This window comes from Chrysochloris asiatica, unplaced genomic scaffold, assembly GCF_000296735.1.
Source record: "Chrysochloris asiatica unplaced genomic scaffold, ChrAsi1.0 scaffold00004, whole genome shotgun sequence".
Taxonomy (NCBI): Eukaryota; Metazoa; Chordata; class Mammalia; order Afrosoricida; family Chrysochloridae; genus Chrysochloris; species Chrysochloris asiatica.
In genome coordinates, this window is record NW_006408522.1 from 25,462,888 (window position 1) to 25,482,117 (window position 19,230).

The following is a 19,230-nucleotide window of genomic DNA, read 5'->3' on the forward strand; positions in this document are numbered from 1 at the left end:
CCCCCGTGTCCTCCAGGCTGCAGTGTTCCCCTGGTCACCCTGGCGCCGCGCCTGGCTCACAGTGGGTGCTGTGTACACGTGTGTTGACCTAGTGCATGTGACGCTGGCACCCAAAGCCAGCTGCCCAGGCATCCCGGGCTCCTGCAGCTTCGGCCTCGCGCTACTTACTGTTTGGTGTTGTGGTTGACGCCAAACGGAGCTCCTTGGTAAGCCCATTCATTTATGCATTCTTTCAGACTGTAGGTGCTACAACGAGTATATACCTGAATTAGTCCCTCCATCCTGTGGGCACCCTGAATCGATTTGTTCAAGCCACTCTGGCTGACACTGATGACAGAATTTTGTCCTTTGTTTATATGTTTGTTTTCTTCCCCTCCGCCCTGTCCTATATAACTTTGTAACTTTGAACAGTGACTGCCACTGGTAGTTTGGTAAATGTTGAATGAATGAGTAGGTCTGTTATTGCGAATCTAAACAGGCTAGTGCTCTGCAGGTTATTTCGATTCTAGAAGGGAAGCTAGCAAATAAGAATTTCCCAATTCCCAGGGTACTTCTTACAAACCCTTTTTGTGGCACCTAAGAGTCCTAGTGTGGCGCTGTGGGTTAATGCGCCAGATTGCAAAGTTGTTTGAACTGCAAGGTTGGCGGTTCAAGCTCACCAGCTGCTCCTTGGAAACCCTATACAGGGTCGCTATGGGTCGGAACCGACTCAAAGGCACTTCACAACAACAACAACCTTTTCTATTTTATAGGCTTGAGTTTGAGGTTGTCTCAAGGCAAATTTTCTTACATTCCCCACAGTGAGTGGCAATTTCTATACCCTCACTAGACAGGCCAATGCACTCAGCTAAACAAGAGAAACTGAAGAGGATGCCGTAAGAAAAAGTGGTGGCCGTGTGCCGAGGAGTCTGTTCCGACTCACAGCGACCCTGCATAGGGTTTATGAGGCTCTGTACGTCTTCATGGCAGCAGAAAGCCTCATCTTTGTCCTGTGGAATCTATGAGAGTGTATAACTGCAGACCTTGACTTTAAGGTTAGCAGGCCGACTCGTAACTATTACTACCAGAGCTCCTTATGAAAAAGTAGTCAGAAATAGATACGGAAGTGCAATGTGAAGCTAGAGGAGCAACTCTTCCCATGGGCGAGAGGATTGCGGGTGGCCTTTTCATCAGAGGAGAAGTGGGATTATTTGGGATTATTGATCATTTCATCTTTTCTCAGATATGCTGAGATTCTTTTTGTTCCCATAATCTCTTCTTTAGCTAGGAGACCACCAATAATAATGTATTAATAATAACAAAATTGAAAGTTGAATGTATTGATTTGTAAATAGTGTTACCTTGTTGATGTTAAATGCCCTCGAGTCGGTTTCGACTCATAGTGACCCTGTATAGGGTTTCCTAGGAGTGGCTGATGAGCTTCAAGCACCGACCTTGTGGTTCAGGCCGACCCTTCAGTTCAGCGCATTAACCCCCAGTGCCGTACCAGGACTCCCAGTGTTATCTTGGGAGTCCTCATACCCAGTCTTTGAGGTGATGGTGATTGTTAAATGCTGTCAAGTTGATTCCGACTCATAACCACCCTATGTAGGGATTCTGAGACGCGGCTGTGGGTTTGAACTGCCAACTTTGTAGTTAGCAATCCTGGGCTCTTATAGAGGAGAAATCAACCCAAATATCATTTTTTGTCTTACATTTATCGATAAGTACAAGAAGAATTAGAGAATACTATAAGAATTCAGAGACAGGATAGATGATTTCTGCTTGGGGGATTCTGAGTGTCTTCCAAGCTCAGCCTGAGCTTATTTATCTCTTTTAAGGCAATAGAATTTAAATGGGCTAGTATTTGTCATGGTCTCTGAATGGGTAGACTTCATGTCTACTTTTAGTAGTGAAGACAATCTTAGTGGTATGTGATAGTGTGTGTGTGTGTGTGTGTGTTTTCTCACCATAGTGTATTTGTATGTATCGCACATTTCATCTGTTTTACAGGCAGGATCCTTTCCATAGTTAGATCTTCATTTTATGCTGGATATGTAAGAAGACTCCTGTAATTACTGGGTGGAGACAAGGATTTAGATTCCGCAAAATATTTTGCCTCTCAGTGAAGGAGGGCACCTGTCTTTTATCCCTTTACCCTTGGCATAAGAATAGAAAGGAGTAGGGCTGATCTGGACTCCTGGTGCGGTGCTGTAGAATCGGCACTGAACTGCAAGCCATAGGTCGGAAGTTCAAACCTACCAGCTGCTGTTTGGAAACCCTATACTGGGTTGCTGTGAGTTGGAACTGACTTAATGGCAGTTAACAGCAACAGGGCTAATCTTAGAAGCAGAGGTTGGAAAGGTTTAGGTTGATGTGAGGAGTTTGAGTTAATGTGAGGTGACATGGGGAGAGTATTCTGGGTGGGTGCAGACACCAGAGAGGAAGAAGGGATGAGAAAGTGAAATACAAACTCAGTTAAAGCTTAAACAAGAAATCTTTGAAAAAAATGCTACCTATGAGGATTTTCCGCATTGAAATCCGTGTTTGTGTTAATCTGTAGTATCATATTTTATGTATTCTAAAGTACATATTTTGTTTTCATATTTTTAAGTCTTAAAATTAATGGCACATCTTAGTTGACTCGGCAAACTACCAGTTTACCAAACTACCAGTGGCAGTCACTGTTCACAGTTACAAAGTTATATAGGACAGGGTGGAGGGGAAGAAAACAAACATATAAACAAAGGACAAAACAGAACTGTGTCCTGCAATAAAAGGCACCTCTGATGAAGTGGAATATTTTTTACTATAGAGCTATCGTCTTGCAGAAAACGTGATTATAGTTCTCAGTGGCAGAGTTCTTTCTGGTGAAATACATTTAGATTTCTGGTTCTGTGCCTCTTATTTTATTTCCCATTTAACGACACTTCCACTTTATTTCCTGAAAGGTAGAGTGAGAGAGTTGTGGTTGTGCCTGACGTCAAAGTGCCTTTCATTGGGCTGCACAATGTAGACTGGATGGAGGGTAGAATTAAGCCAAGTCATTGGTGATGCCTGCCTACATTTTGACAGGATTGTTCAGGGCATTGAAATTCTGGGGAGTTTATTAATTGTGACAATGTGTGTAGTTTAGATCATTGGCAACCTTTTAACCAGAAGTAGTTGAAAACCCATCTCCTGTTGCTGTCTCTGCCATAGCAGCTTCTGTTCCCCAGGGAACTCATGGTGTCGCACTTGGACTTGGACTTGGACCTGCACAATGGTGCAGCTTCACAGCTTTCAGTTGGTTTGTTTTTTCCCTTGAGTATTTTTCTAACACCTGATTTTATCAAGCTTAAGCTTAACAGCCAAGCCAATAGCACATATTTTTATTGTGTACTGTATACCAGATTGTAATTGGCTTCGAGGTAGCAGTAATTAATCCCATTCTTCTATAAGCGCATCCAGTTTGAGTTTGTGATAGCTAAAGGCTGAAGGGAAATATGAATGTGCAATATTTAATACATCCAATCTAAACTTTTGTTTGTGTTTTTCTTAAACTGTTTATTTTGGCGTACTTTTAGTTTATTACTATTGTTCTCTCTTCTGTTAAGTTATATTTTCCAGGCAGCCAAATAGGGCTTTTTATAGGTATATTAGCTATTTGTGTGTTTTTTTTTTAGCCTTGAATTGCTGCCATTCAGTTGTTTTGTTTTCTGTGGATCACAATTAATTTTGTAAGAATGCTTTTTATGCAGTATTTAAGATACTAATCATTTGTCATCTGTGACGGAAGCATATTTTCTTCCAGCCTGATGCTGTGTTTTGGGTTTGTACATGGCATTTCTGTGTAGATTGGGATATTTAGAAAACAAACATCTTCCCCTTGCCACAGGAGGACCATGTCATTAGACTTTGGCAGTGTGGCTCTGCAGACTCAGAATGAAGATGAAGAATATGATAAAGAAGACTATGAAAGAGAGAAAGAGGTAAGTTGTCCAGAAAAAAAAAAAAGACTTGAAACCCAATCTTTAACTAATTTCCTGATTAAAATTATATCATATTTTTATAAATGGATAAAATTTGATAAAATTTCATTTAAAAAAACAAAAAACAAAACTAGCCACAGGACAAAGATGAAGCTGTCTGCTCTCGTAAAGATTTACAATCTTGGGAACCCTATGAAACAGTCTATTCTGCCCTATAGGGTCACTGTGAGGCAGAGTTGACTCAAAGGCAGTTTGGATTGGAATTGTGTGTCATTTATTGCTGCTGTTAGGTGTCATTGATTCGGTGCTGACTCATAGTGACCCTATGCACAACAGAACGAAACACTACCCAGTCCTGTACCACCTTCACAATTGCTGCTATGTTTGAGCCCATTGCTGCGGTCACTGTGGTAGTCCACCTAGTTGGGAGTCTTCCTCATTTTCTTTGACCCTTTACCAAGCATAGTATCCTTCACCAAGGACTGGTCTGGCGTATGAGAGACAAAGTCTGGCCATCCTGGCTTCCAAGGAACATTCTGGCTGCAAATCTTCCATCACAGATCTGTTGGTTCTTTTGGCAGCCCATGGCTCTTTCAGTGTTCTCCTCCAACACCGTAACTCAAAAATGTCAGTTCTTCTACGGTCTTCCTTATTCATTGCCCCACTTTCAGAAGCATATAAGGTGATTGAAAATACCATGGCTTGGGTCAGGCACATTTAGGGGATAGGTAATGGTTGGGTACATCCCTGGGTGATGCAAATGGTTTGCACTTGCCTACTTATTTAAAAGTTTTTAAAATTCAAGCCCATTTCAGTACTGAAATGCATGTGTAGTGCCATATTTCATCTAAAGGGTATATTTTACTTTCATATTTTAACATTTGCAAAATCAAGCTATGTTTTAAAATTAATGGCACAGCATAGTTGACTTGACAGCATGTTTTCCCCCTCAGTGGAAAGAAACAGAATTGTGTCCTACAGTAAAGGGAAGATAGGCCTGGTAAGATTAGAGCCAATAAAACCCTATGGAGCAGTTGTTGTTGTTGTTAAATGCTGTGAGTCAATCCCGACCCATAGCGACCTTGTGTAGGGTTTCTGAGGAGCAGTTGGTGAGCTTGAACCACCAACCTTGCAGTTCAAACGGCTTTGCAGTCGGGCGCATTAACCCACAGTGCCTCACTAGGACTCCAGTACTAGTCTGTAAATATGGAGTTGCCATGAGTCAAAACTGGAGTTCATGGTAACAGATTAATAGTTGGCTTTGATGGCATTGGAGACATATTTACAGGACTTAGAAGATTACTGTGAACAAGTTGCGGGAGGCACTTTGCTTTGGGGAGCTTTAGTCCTAGTGTAGGCAAACAGTAAACAAATGGATAAAATAATCTGAGTGAGTGAAAATGTCTTACCGAAAAACAAGGGGGCGCAAAACAGGGACAGTAGAAAAGGATGGCCGCTGGGAGGCAATGCTCGTGTTGAGACTTGACCAGTTAGAAGTGCAGACTGAGGAAGAACATTCTAGGCCCCACCAGCCCAGAGACCTGATGGTGAAAGAGACCCCTTTAGTCTGTGGAACAGCCAGAGGCATCGTGTTGGCATGCATGAGTGAAGGGGGAATGTGGAGGTGGCATGGAGATCATGGTAAACCTTGGTTAGATATTTGTTATTTTCTTCTCAGAGCAGTAGGAAATCAGTGGAGGATTTTAAGCAGGGAAGGGATATGATCTAATTATAGTTTTAAAATTTCTTTTTGGATAAGTGTTGTGAGTAGATTGTAGGAAGAAAGGAGGACAAGGCAGAGATCAGATCATTTATACATAAAGAGTTCAGCACAGTGTTTGGCACATAGCAACTGTTCAGAAAGGTGACATTAGTAGTAATAGCAGTGATAGTTACTGTTGATGACAATTTACTTGTTATAATTTCGTTTTCATTTGAGTCAAATTTCTTGACTGTCATAAAAGGCTTCTTTTGTATCGAACAATGATTGAATGCACCCGATTTCTAATCTGTAAAGTAATCCTTTCTACACTCACTGTGAAACTTCGGTCCGTTAGAGTCAATTGATTACTGCCCACATGCCTGGCAGTAGGGCGAGGGTAGAGGTAGAAAGCTGGCAACTCAGCTGGATTCTTGATGGACATGTTTTGTTTGGCTGCATAGTTCCAAACTTGAATCTCCATTATAAACGTGGAAACTTTTATGTAACAGTTCCGAGTTGCTGGCTTGCTTTGTGACATCCTAAGCCCTGGCTATGCTGGACCTCTATGTACTTACACATGGCTGCAGGCAGGCTGGACCTGAGCAGTGCTCTCCCTTCCCAGCTGTCCACACCTCACTTCTCATGTGGACAACTACACTAAGACCCCACCTGCCCTCATAGAAGATCTGTGTGATTAGGAGCAAGGGTTTTCAGATTTTGCAGGGTCCTTCACACCTTTATAAATCTATAAAGATTTCTGGTTATTTTGTGGTTTAACCTGTTAGCTAGAATGTCAACAGCTCAAACCAAGCAGTAGCTCCTTGGGAGGAAGACGTAGCAGTCTGCTTCTGTACAGATTGTTGTTGTTATGTTGTTAAGTGCCGTTGAGTTGGTTCCGACCCATGGTGACCCTGTGTAGGGTTTCCAAGGCTGTAAATCTTTATGGGAACTGAAAGCCTCATCTTTCTCCTGCAGAGCAGCTGGTCGTTTCAAACTGCTGACCTTAAGGTTTGCAGCCTGATTCGTAACCACTACGCTAAAGATTGCCACCTTGGAAACCCTATGAGGCAGTACTACTCTGTGAGAGTAGTGCCGTGGAGTCGGTTCTGACTCAGAGCGACCCTGTATAGGAGGGTTTCTTAGGCTGTAAATCTTTACGGGAGCAGAAAGTCTCATTTTCCTCCCGTGGAATGGCTGGTAGTTTTGAACTGCTGACCTTGAGGTTGGCAGCCTGACTTGTGACCACTATGCTACCAGAGCTCCTTCAATTTATGTGATTAGTATGTTATTGTTAGGTGCTGCTGAGTTGCTTCTGACTCATAGTGACTCAGGTACAGTGGGACAGAACACTGCCCTGTCCTGCGCCATTCTTACCATTGTTCTGTTTTAGCCCATTCCTTCAGCCATTGTGCTGTTCCATCCTGCTGAAGGTCTTCCTCTTTTTCCCTGACCCTCTGCTTTACCAAGCATCCATGTGCTTCTCCAGGGACTGATCCTTCCTAATAACATGTCCAGAGTATATGAGACAAAGTCTCGTCATCCTCGCCTCTGAGAAGCATTTCAGTTGTGCTTCTTCCAAAACAGATTGATTGGTTCTTCTGACAGTCCATTGTGTATTCAGTAAGTGGTTAGTAGAGTAGACCTGTAAGGAAGAGAATTATGACAGGTGATTTCTGTTAGGAAAGACATTAGAGACGAATAAGGTATTAAGGAGCATTTACTGCCAGGTTCTTGATCATATGCTGCTTCTTGGAATGATTGAATAGTGAGCAGTTATTTATTTGGTACAGTAACTGTATTCCTTCCATCTTTTTGATACTTCCTGCATCATTTAATTTGTTTGCTTATAGAATCTCTCAATATTGTAATTCCAGGCTTATTTTTTTTTCTTCATTTCTTTTCAGCTTGAGAAATGCCAAGCAGGCTCTTTTGGTCTTCTAACTCCAAGTCTTTCACATTTATTATAATACTTTTTCGTTTTAAGCCGCCTTTGAAATTTTTTGTTTAGCTCTTTTACTTCATCATGTCTTCCTTTCACTTTACTATATATTCTACGAACAAGTATCAGAGTCTCTTTGACTTCCATTTTGGCCTCTTTTTTTCTTTTCTGTCTTTTTAATGACCTTTTGTATTTTTCGTGAATGATATCCTTGATGTCATCCCACAACTCATCTGATCTTCTGTCATTAATGTTCAGTGCTTCAAATTTGTCCTTGAGATGGTATCTAAATTCAGGTGAGATATACTCAAGTTCATACTTGGGGCTCTCATGAGCTTGTTTTAATTTCTTTCAGCTTCAATTTGAACTTGCACATGAGCAGTTGATCGTTTGTTCTGCAATTAGCCCATGACTTTCTTCTGACTGATAATATTGAGCTTTTGCATCTTCTCTTTCCTGTTGTTGTTGTTAGTATGTGCCGTGGAGTCGGTTCCGACTCACAGTGACCCTGTACAGGGTTTCTGAGGCTGTAAATCTTTACGGGAGCAGAAAGCCTCATCTTTCTCCCGCGAAACAGCTGGTAGTTTCGAACTGCCGACCTTGAGGTTAGCAGCCCAATTCGTAACCACTGCGCTACCAGAGCTCCATCCATAGAAGTAGTTGATTTGATTTCTGATATTCTATCTAGTGAGGTGCATTGTCCATAGTTGCAGTCTATGTTATTGAAGAAAAGATATTTCCCGTGACTAAGTTGTTGGTCTTGCATAATTCTTTCATGCCCTTTCCCATGTCGTTAGTCACCAAGGCCATGTTGTCCAACTACTGAGCCTTCTTTTTGGTTTCCAACTTTTGCATTATAATCATCAGTAATTATCAATGCATCTTGATTGCATGTTTGATCAGTGCCAGACTACGGTAGGGAATTTCCAGAGGAAAAGGAACTCTCTAACTGTGAGGAGGAAATTGGGTGGATGTAAGAATGAGTGTTTCTAGTAGAGTAGTAGAAGACAAGAATACAAAGGGGCTTCAAAAAGTTTGTGGAAAAAAGTAATTATCTTTTAGTTTTGTTTCCCAACTTTTTGAAGCTCCCTCATATGTAGCTAATTTGATGAATTTGATGATTATTTCTAGATTTCTAAGAATGCTCATATTAATAAAGCATGCTTTTGCTCTTTTAAAAATAGCTGCCACAGGAAAAGATGTGAGATTAGAAGCTAGAGTGCTTCAGATCGTCAGTAACAAAATTTTAAGAATTATTGATTAAAAAATTCAGCTATGTGTGTACACTTTGCCACTGCAAGTTAAAATAATGAATTGGCTGATCAAACCTAAGTTTGCTTGCATATCCAGAAATCTTTTCATTCCGTACTACTCTATGCTAGTAGAAAATAGTTCATAGCCTTGAGAGATTAAAGAGTGGGGGTTTTTCCTCCCTGGCTTGTTGGCATCTTTGAGATCGCAGCAGGGGAATAGCAGTTTGCAGTGGGCTCATGCATATTGCTCATTCTCTAATTAGTGAATCACTTGGTAGTCTAGTTACTCATGTAGGATGAGTGCCTGTATCCCCAAAGGCTGGTCATGAATGGTACGGCTAAGGAGTTGTGAGACCCACCCCCCCCCCGCACCCCCATAAATGACAGGATTTTGACTTTCAAATGTGAATGGATGCAATTACAACATTAGGATCAGTTGGGATTTTGTTCACATTCACCCAAAAGTCAGTATTTAAGCCATGTTGTTGTTGTTGTTAAGTGCCGTCAAGTCGGTTCCGACCCATAGCGACCCTGTACAGGGTTTCCGAGGGTGTAAATCTTTACGGGAGTAGAAAGCCTTTAAGCCATAGTCACATTCTTACCTCTGTGACATTTTAATGAACACTTCTGTAGTTAGGATCTTGCCTTTTCCATTTCTTGTCCCTCCATTGTTGGCACGAGGAGCTAATGTAGAAAGTACACTTAATCTTCATAAAAGGAAAAAAAACTAAACCAAACCACGGTCGCTGAGTTCATTCTGGCTCTCAGTGACCTGCATCGGCTTTCCAAAACTGTAAACAGAACAGACAGCTTCCTCTTTCTTCCCAAGGAGTGGCCGGTGGGTTTGAACTCCCAGCCTTTCAGTCAGCAGCCCAAGTCACAATGCCACCAGGGCTCCTTTCAGAAAAGGAAAGAATGACTGAGTAAGTGCTTTAGAAAACTTCTGTTGGACTCCCCAGCCACAGAGAAGACCCAGATTTTGACAAAGCCACTAGAGGGAGTTGTAAAGCCAGCATTTGTTTACATTTTATATTGTTTGATTTACCCTAGGATGATTTTCTTGTCATCCCCCAAGAAAATCAGAGAAACAAATGGCTGAGTGTCTGTGCTATATGTATTTTTTATTTTAAACTTTAAGAATATTTTATGCATCCTTTGGATTGTGTCTTTTAAGTTTTTCCTATAATATAAAGATATTTCCCAGGGACTACCACACTTGGGAGTCCTGGTGTGGTGCTGTAGGATAAGCACTGGACCGCTCACCACAAGGCTGGCAATTCAAACCCATCAGTCACATCTTGGACATCCTATACAGGGTCCCTATGAGTTGGCACTTAACAATAACAACATCACACTTGGAGCAAAAACATTGAATACTGGTGGAACTGAAGCTTAATTGCATGCAAATAGGTAGAAATAAGTGACTAACAGAGTCCTGGGAAGATAAGAAAGCAGGAGCAGGGCAGGCTCAGCTTCTAGTGCTGGCTTTATGGTTGTTACATGCTTAGTTTCGGGGGACATCACCTTTAACTTTCTTTGGATCACCTGTGGAAGAAGAGGTTTGGGTTAGAGAAGTTCATGTTCCTCCCAGACCTGAAAATCTATTATTATGTATCAGTCATCACTCACTGCCACTGAGTCAATTCTGAGGCTATAAATCTTTATGGAAGCAGGATGCCCCTTCTTTCTCCTATGCAGCGGCTGGTGGGTTTGAACTGCCGACCCTGAAGTTTAGCAGTCTACTACTTATCCTACAGTGCCATGAGAGTTCTCTATGGGACATCTATAGTTCAGCTGATATCGGTCTAATAAACCATTGCCATATATATATGTATAATTTTTTTCTTTAACAGATATTGTGACAACTGAGACAAGCTCTTCCTCACAAAGATAAAACTGTCTAATGAAAAGGATTTTGTTTGTTTATCATTCTGAACCTAGTATAATTCATAAACGAAAGCTGTAGGACTGGACGGTGTTTCGTTCTGTTACACGTAGGGCCGCCTGGAGTCGGAACTGACACAACAGCTTCTTACAACCACTGCTACCAAATTATTTTGGCCTTTCACCAGTCCTTCACATATCAAGCCTTTCTGATGATGTTTTTAAGTGTTTTCAGGTTAAAATAAACATTCTGCTTGTTCTGTGCCCATGAAAGTGTGTTATTTAATACTTTCATTTTCAGTTATCAGTCTTTTCATTGTGTTGATGAGATAAGCTGATCCGAAGGAGCCTGCCTGTTGGCCACTCCATTTGCTGGTTTTCTCTTGGGAGAAGTATTATTAGACGGTTTGTAATCTGAGGACTCTTGGCTTTCATGAACATTGGGGATTATAGGACCTGAAGCCAGTTTGTTTAGTTCATTTAGGTTGAAATCCTAACAAAAGGTTTATGTACTCTTTGGTTTATATTCTCCCCTGAACATAAGCTTTTTGGAAGTTCTGCTTGGATTATTATTGCAAAAGTGTTTTTTGTTTTTTTCATTGAAACATTCTTTGAGGAAAATGCCCCCCCCCTTTTTTTTTCTTTTAAGTGATGAAATGGTGTGAAGTGAAAATGTATTGGATTTATAGAATGGTTCAGGATGCATTTTAATAGAAGCCTTGTTGTTGTTGTTGTTAAGTGCCGTTGAGTCGGTTCTGACTCAGAGTGACCCTGTATAGGGTTTCTGGAAGCAGCTGGTGAGCTTGAACCACTGGCCTTGCAGTTCAAACCAACCTTGCAGTCCAGCACATTAACCTGCAGTACCACACCAGGACTCCATAGAAACGTTACCAATAACAAGTTACCTTTATCTAAGAACCAAAATCCAAAACCAAACCCACAGCCATTGAATAGACAGACTCACAGCGACCCTATACAAGTAAATCTTTGCAGGAGCAGACGTGTTTCTTTTGAGGAGCAGTTGGTGGGTTTGAACTGCTGTTTTGTGCTTAGCTGTCGAGTGCCTAACCTGCAGGACCAGGGCTCCTTTTATCTAGGGACGGTATCTCAAATCATGTAAGTTACTGGTTGTTGTTAAGTGCCATTGAGTCAGTTCTGACTCATAGGGTTTCCAAAGAGCGGCTGGTGAGTTTAACCATTGACCTTGTGTTTCAGACCAATCTTGTGGTCCGGTGCTTTATTCCACAGTGCCACACCAGGAGTCCTGTAACTCCATTAGTATACAATAATAGCCTATTGAGAAGATGTTAGTTTGTAACCAAAAAGCAGTCTGATGAATTTAAAGTTAATGAGTGGGACTAGATCTTGACCTTAATAAAGACTGTTATCTTTGTCCTTGAATCTGTATTTGGAAGTTGGTTAGATCCTGAATGAAGAGAATTTGTCATTTTTAAAACTCTCTATTTGATAACATGTATACATTGCTCTGGTAGCATAGTGGTTATGAATCAGTCTGCGAACCTCAAGGTCAGCTGTTCGAAACTACCAGCTGCTCCACGGGAGAAAGATGAGGCTTTTTGCTCCCGTAAAGATTCACAGCCTCGGAAACCCTGTACGGGGTCGCTGTGAGTCCATGGCACATAACAACTAACAACAGCATACACTGCAAGGGTAACTTTGTGTTTTATGGCAAACGCTTCTTACTCGGTCTATCTGATCCTTGAAAATGGAAGCATGGGGGCGGCATTTCACCTGAATGGCTTGATTAGGAGGACGTCACCTCACCTATCTACTGTCTGCCCTGAGAAGTAGAAAAGCCAAAGAATATAACCCAGCTATACCAAGTAACTTGATGGAGAATTTTTTTTTTTTTCTGCTTTGAGGCAAACGAAACTGTTTATTAATGTTAATATTGTAAAACACCTGACAGAATTCTAAGTATTACAGGCATGATTTTGCTGGTTGCTAAATTTACATACAGATCTACAGCATTTTTATTAGCTGATGGGTTATGCTCAAAGTAATTTTCTTCCTGGAATGCCAGTATAGCTATTGTAGTGCCACAGAGAAAGTTACAATAGCTGCTTAATGATTGTGCAGCTTTCTGTCCTGTTGAAGGTAAAAAATGTGCTGTTCAGATGTCTCTGCCAAGGTTCCCCGTAAATTTAAGGCTGTGGTGGTGCAGTGGGTAAGCACTTGGTGACTAATCGAAAGGTCAATGGTTTGAAACTCCCCTAGCTGGACCACGGGAGAAAGCTGAGGCCGCCCGCCTGCTTCCATGATTTACAGCCTTGGGAACCCTCTGCGGCAGCGCAGCTCTGCCTTGTAGTGCAGCTATAGTCAGAATCAACTTGATGGCAGTGGGTTTGGCTGTTGGTTTGGGTACTTAAATCTTACTGAAGGTTTAGAAGAAAATATTCATTTTATGCAGACGTCATTTTATGCAGAAGTATAAAATATTCATTTTATACTTACTTGATGTAAGTATAAAATATTTTGTGTTTTTCCTTTTCATTGTGTATTTTGAGGGGATAGTCTTGTTTCTTAAAGGAGTGAAGTATACTTACAAAGGAAACTGGTTGGGCTATGTTTGGAAGATCTCATAGAGGTACATCTTTTTCCGAGTTACTTTTGCGTCTTGGTGAAGTCACTTTGGTAGCTTTTGTGTGAGGCACTTGGCTATTATAACATGCTGGTGGTATCTTCTGTGTTGTTTTATTCTTGTTCTTTTGTATTTCTTGCTCTTTATATCTTCAGTCAACTGATAGGGCTCATTTTAAAATGATTTTGACCTATTCTGTACAAGGAGGTAGGTAGGCAATAAATATGTTAGTGTTAAATGAAATTAGAGGTCAAGATAATATCATTGTAAAGAATACCTTTCTCTTGTTTCATTTTAGAGAACCAAATAGATTGAGAAAAAAAATCTTAGTTCATGTCAAGAATATATCCCCTTCTCATACCCAAATTTTATAGGATATTCTTTTCAGACCTTTCGTAGAACATACATACATTTTGTTGTGGTGAAATATATATATATAAAACAAAAAATTTGCCATTTCAAAGTATCCAATCCAGTGACATTAATTATATTCACCATGATATATTATCATTACTACTATTTTTTAACATCTTTGTTTAGCTTTTATTATATGTACTTTGGAAAGCATTTGTGATTATAAAGACAATATTTAGATATGTCTTATAGACACACGGCATTTATTTTATACTCATGATACAGGAAGTTAAAACAAAACAAGAAACTGCCACCGGACAAGGATCACCTCATTTCCACCCCCCCAAGATTTTGCAGAGTTTTGAGTGTCTTTAAAATTCACTTATTACATATTATTACAGAACTGGTTTATGTACTTTGGAGGGACTCTGCCAACTTGGGTATTAAACTGGTGTTTAATTTCTGAAAGAGAAATCATTATAAGCTGTCTCCCACTAGCTGTTTCATAATAATGTTTGAATTCTCCATGTACAAGATTTTAGAAACTTTATATTGGAATTTGGAGAAAGACATTTGTCCACAGATACTAAAATGAAAAAATTAGACAATTATTCATTCATTCCACAGTTTACTTTTCTTTAAAATTGACTGAATTATTCTGTTTTATAAACTATATCATTCATATAGGCAGAATGACCAAAATGTCATCATTCTATTTTTCTAGGAAAAAATATTAAAGAACAAAATCAAATGTTTTCATGCCAACTTTATAGCTGTGCTTTTGAGAGTGCTATCTATAGAAAACTGGTCTTTTCCTCAGATGTTGTATAAGAGCAGAGTGTTGTATAGCATTTCATCATTGAAATTAGATGCCTATCCATTCATTAGTGACTCCCCAAGGATATATTACATTATCAGAGCTTTTCAGGGCGTGTGGGCCACCTGTTGCTGCTACTGCTAATCTCGCTACCTGGGCCAAGTACATCTGGCTACTGGGGTTCCCTGGAGGATGTCTGATTGTCAAGTGCCCAAGGTTTGATTGCTGGGAAAATAGGATTCTAAGACTCAAGTCTGTCCTGTGATAACATAATACAGTGATTGAACCGCCATGATGACTTAGTGTATTTCTATAAATAACTTTTCTCATCTACGTTGAACCATATGCGCATTTCTAGGATCTCTGGTGGGATCGTGGCTAAGCACTCAGCTTCCAATCTTAAGTTAGTGATTCGGATCTCCGTTGTAGAAAGATAAGGCATCTGCTTCCGTGAGATATGCAGTGTGCAATCTTGGAAACCCTGTGGGGCAGTTCTCCTCTGTGGTACAGGGTTGCTATAAGTCAGAATTGACTCGTCCGCAAGTGATGTATTGTTAAAGTGCCATCGAGTTGGTTCTGACCCATAGCAGTCCTGTATAGGGTTTTCAAGGAGGAGCTAGCGAGCTTGAACTGTCAACCTTGCGGTTCTGACCAACTTTGCAGTCCGGCACATTGAGCCATAGCACCACACCAGGACTCCAGCAATTGGTATATGAAGGGGCAGTATATGCCCTGATGTTATATATCCTCCCTCCTCAAGTGAATCTATTTATTAAATGAGGAAATTAGGAGCTTGTTTGACTTCTACCGATAAAACATTAAAAAGAAAAACAACCACCCATCCCAAGGCAGCTTTGGTTTGGTGCCTTGTATTGAAGGTGGTGTGCTACTGATGCAAACTTTTCCATCTCAGCTACAGCAGTTACTCACAGACCTTCCTCACGACATGCTGGACGATGACCTCTCCTCCCCCGAGCTCCACTCTTCTGCCTGCAGCGAGGATAGCACAACGGGAGCGTAAGATCTGCCTTTCACTTTGACTTGCATATTGCAGTTTTCAAGTCTCTTTCTTTTGGTTCTCTGCAGCTAGTAATCACTTGTATAATTAGAAACTTGTAGACCAGTTATTAAAATTCAGGGTGAAGTTTGGAGGGAAGCCATGTCAGATTCTTGGGATGCTCTGTGCTACCTCTGTCCAAATAAATGTTAGGCCCTCATTTTAATGTGTTGGTTTTTCTCAAGAGCACATCGTTCTCAGGGATTGGAGATGAACTGGAATGAGCGTCAAGTGCTGCCTAAATCTCAGAGTGTAAGTAGCTGGCATGAAGATGAGTTTGATGAGGGTGGGAGAAGATCTCGGTGCTTCCATTTGACTCTTACTATCTCATAGGACTTTCACGAAATTCGGGATTTATGTGTTGGAGAGAACTGTGGCAATGGTTGGGAAGAGAATCCAAGTCAAAATGAAGGCCAACATCTTAGGTACCCTCCTGAAGAACTTGGAGATGAAGGTGGAAGTGGTTATAGTCCTCCAAGTAAATATGAACAAACTGATTTATATCACCTTCCTGAAAACTTTAGGCCCTATACTAATGGTCAGAAGCAGGAATTTAATAACCAGCCAACCAGTGTAATGAATTTTTCAGATCCTCAAAGGAACCATTTGCAGGTATTCTAAGAATTTGACTTTCAAGATTTGTGTATGTGTGTGCATTCACGTGCATGTGCGTGTGTATTAGAAATATGCAGAAGTGTAATGTTAAGATGATTTATTTTAACCACAGACATTCCTGGGAGCGCATTTATTCAGGCTCATGCTAGATTAGTCATGCTGTTTTCTGTTTAAAGTCTAATGTAATCATGATCTTAAATCGGTTTCAAATAGAAGCTTTATAGAAACAGTTAATCAAATGTCAACATTTACTTTTTTAACGTCTAGCAAAGAATAATGGTCCTCATTTACGGCTGCCTCTGGCTTCTACTGCTTCATTATGCTTCAATGAGCTGCAATCTTCAGATGTCGTAGTATAGTTTTTAAATCAGTAATTCTGCTTAGAAGACTGCATTTAGCTTCCTCAGGTTTTTGCTCCCTACCTTTATAACAAATTTTAGGTTTTATATGGTGATATAACAGTTGTTGTCTTGTTAAATGCCATTGAGTTTGTTCCTGCACATAGAAACCCTGTGTAGGATTTCTGAGGCTGTAAATCTTTACAGGAGCAGAAAGCCTCATTTTTTCCCCATGGAGTGGCTGGTGGGCTCGAACCTCTGACCTTTTGGTTTGTACCCTAGTGCTTATCCTCTAAAGCCACTATGCTCCCTGATATAATAGTTGAGTGAATGAAATTGTTTAAAGAAAACACCGAACACCTTGTTTTTAACCCTGAGAGAGTTACATGACTTTAGACCTTAGGATGCAATTATTTATCGCTTAGAATTTCTCAATGACAATCTCATTTTGCTAGTAGCTATTCTGTCTTACCTAGGGACAAAGTCTTTTTTGTTTGTTTGTTTGTTTTTATCTTTTTAAGAGCCATTTTCTCTTAATCTTTCAATGTAGAATGGTATTCACTCCACGAAAGTTTTTTGAATATCTATTGCATATGAAGCAGTGCATCACATGATCTTGTTAGTCAGCATTTGCGTTCTTTCTTTTTATACATGTAAAGGAGCTCTGGTGGCACTGTAGATTAAGTACTGGACTGCTAACCACAAAGCTGACAGTTCAAGCCCACCAGCCACTCCGATGGGAAAGGAGGAGGCTTTCTGCTCCCATAAAGATTTACAGCCTCGGGAAACAATATTGCTAGGAGTGGGAATCAATTTAATGGTAGTGGGGTGGGTTAAAGACACCTATGTTCAGTGTTTCTGGAATTAACTTATGTAGAAACCTGGTCCCATTATGCACTCAAATAAAAGAACAAATTAAGATTCGTCTGCGTAGTGGTTACGAATCGGGCTGCGAACCTTACGGTCAGCGGTTCGAAACTACCAGCTGCTCCGCGGGAGAAAGATGAGGCTTTCTACTCCCATAAAGATTTACACCCTCGGAAACCCTGTACAGGGTCGCTATGGGTCGGACCCGACTCGATGGTACTTAACAACAACAACAACGTAGTGGTTACGAATCGGGCTGCGAACCTTACGGTCAGCGGTTCGAAACTACCAGCCGCTCCGCGGGAGAAAGATGAGGCTTTCTACTCCCATAAAGATTTACACCCTCGGAAACCCTGTACAGGGTCGCTATGGGTCGGAACCGACTTGACAGCACTTAACAACAACAACAGCATAGTGCATATTACATTTTTCAGTTAACATTGTTAGTGCCAATCAGGGCTGCTTTTAAGTAGAAGATATATGAAATTTTATAATTAGACCCCAATTAAGGTCTATAACATAAAATTCAGGTATCTGTTCAGTTAATTTTTGAAGAAAAGGCCAAATACTAATTGTCCGTTTTGTCTGTCATCTTATAATAGCAATTTGGTGCTTCTCAGAGTCCCAGTTGTCAAGCTTTGGAGCCTTATAAAGTGACATACAAACCCTATCAATCCTCTTCCCAGAATGATGGCTCACCAACCCAGGAGCTAATAGGAAGTGACTCGTTTGAAGGGCTGCAGCAGCAGTTTTTAGGAGCTAATGAAAGTATGTATCAAGTTTATATTTATTTCTTAAAAACATCAGTGCAGAGTGCTGAACGCGGAACAGATATCTGAGCATATTCCAGAAGCATTAGTTTTCTAGATTTGACCATGGTAGTGTAGTTAACATCTTTCAGAGCCCTTATTTCTAGAGATATATACTAAGTATTTACGAATAAGATGATAGGAACTCTAGGATTTTCTTAAAAAATAATATGTTATTGTGGGGAATGATGTGTGGGGAAAGAGGTGAAGTAAGACTGCCCATGAGTCCAAAATTCTCAAAGCTGGGTGCTGGGTTCATGAGGATTCATTGTACTATTCTCTCTCCTTAAAAAATTTCCTTAATAAAGAATTAAAAGAAAATATTCTTCACTACATTTCAGTAATTCTACTTTATTAAGACTTTTTATTAGCTTCACATTGTTCTTACTGAGGCCTACTTTGGAAAATGAAATATAGTTTTCTTCAATCTCAACTTTTTTTATTAAATACCAGTGTAATATAGTAAATCAGCCATTAGTACCTTAACTTTGTTAATTTTATTTTTGGAGGTTCGGTGTAGTACATAGGCAACTCTGGCATAAATTACTTTATACCCAGAATTTAAACTAGGCTGAGATCTCAGGTTTAGTTGTTTGGCAGTTTTGGCAGTTAACCCCCATTTTTTTTTTTTTTTTTTTTAACGTACAAATATGAGAATAAAAAGGTGCTTACTGTTAATGAGTTGGAGCTCTGGTGGTGTTGTACGATAAGCACTGGACCGCTAATCGTGAGGTTAGAAGTTCAAATCCAGCACCCACACCCTCAGAAACCCTGCATGAAGATTGCTTGGAGTTGGAATTGACTTGATGGCATTGGGTTTATAGATGAGTAGAGGGCTTTGCGGGGATGATGCACTAGTGTTAGAAGTCAGAAGGTGAGAAAACCCCAGACTAACCTGAGCTAGTGACTTATTTGTGTATGTTGGAGAGCCACGGTGCCTCTAGGGTATGACCTTGAGATTTTTTTTGACCCATGTTAAGAAGGGGAAAAAGTCATACTGGATGTCTTGAGTGTTCTGGGCTAGGCCAAAGAAAAAAGAGGCA

At 40.4% G+C, this 19,230-nt stretch overlaps 1 protein-coding gene across 1 annotated transcript in view; it reads left to right on the forward strand.

Annotated features, from left to right (window-relative positions):
* Positions 1-3,863: 3,863 nt before the first annotated feature.
* The window catches only part of CEP152 (centrosomal protein 152kDa), a 100,208-nt gene continuing 84,841 nt past the window's right edge, over positions 3,864-19,230 (forward strand). Inside the window, exons 1-5 of the mRNA XM_006831868.1 lie at positions 3,864-3,950; positions 15,415-15,518; positions 15,744-15,810; positions 15,892-16,170; positions 17,999-18,146. Of these exons, the coding sequence (XP_006831931.1) occupies positions 3,864-3,950; positions 15,415-15,518; positions 15,744-15,810; positions 15,892-16,170; positions 17,999-18,146 (685 nt within the window). The remainder of the gene's footprint in view (positions 3,951-15,414; positions 15,519-15,743; positions 15,811-15,891; positions 16,171-17,998; positions 18,147-19,230) is intronic.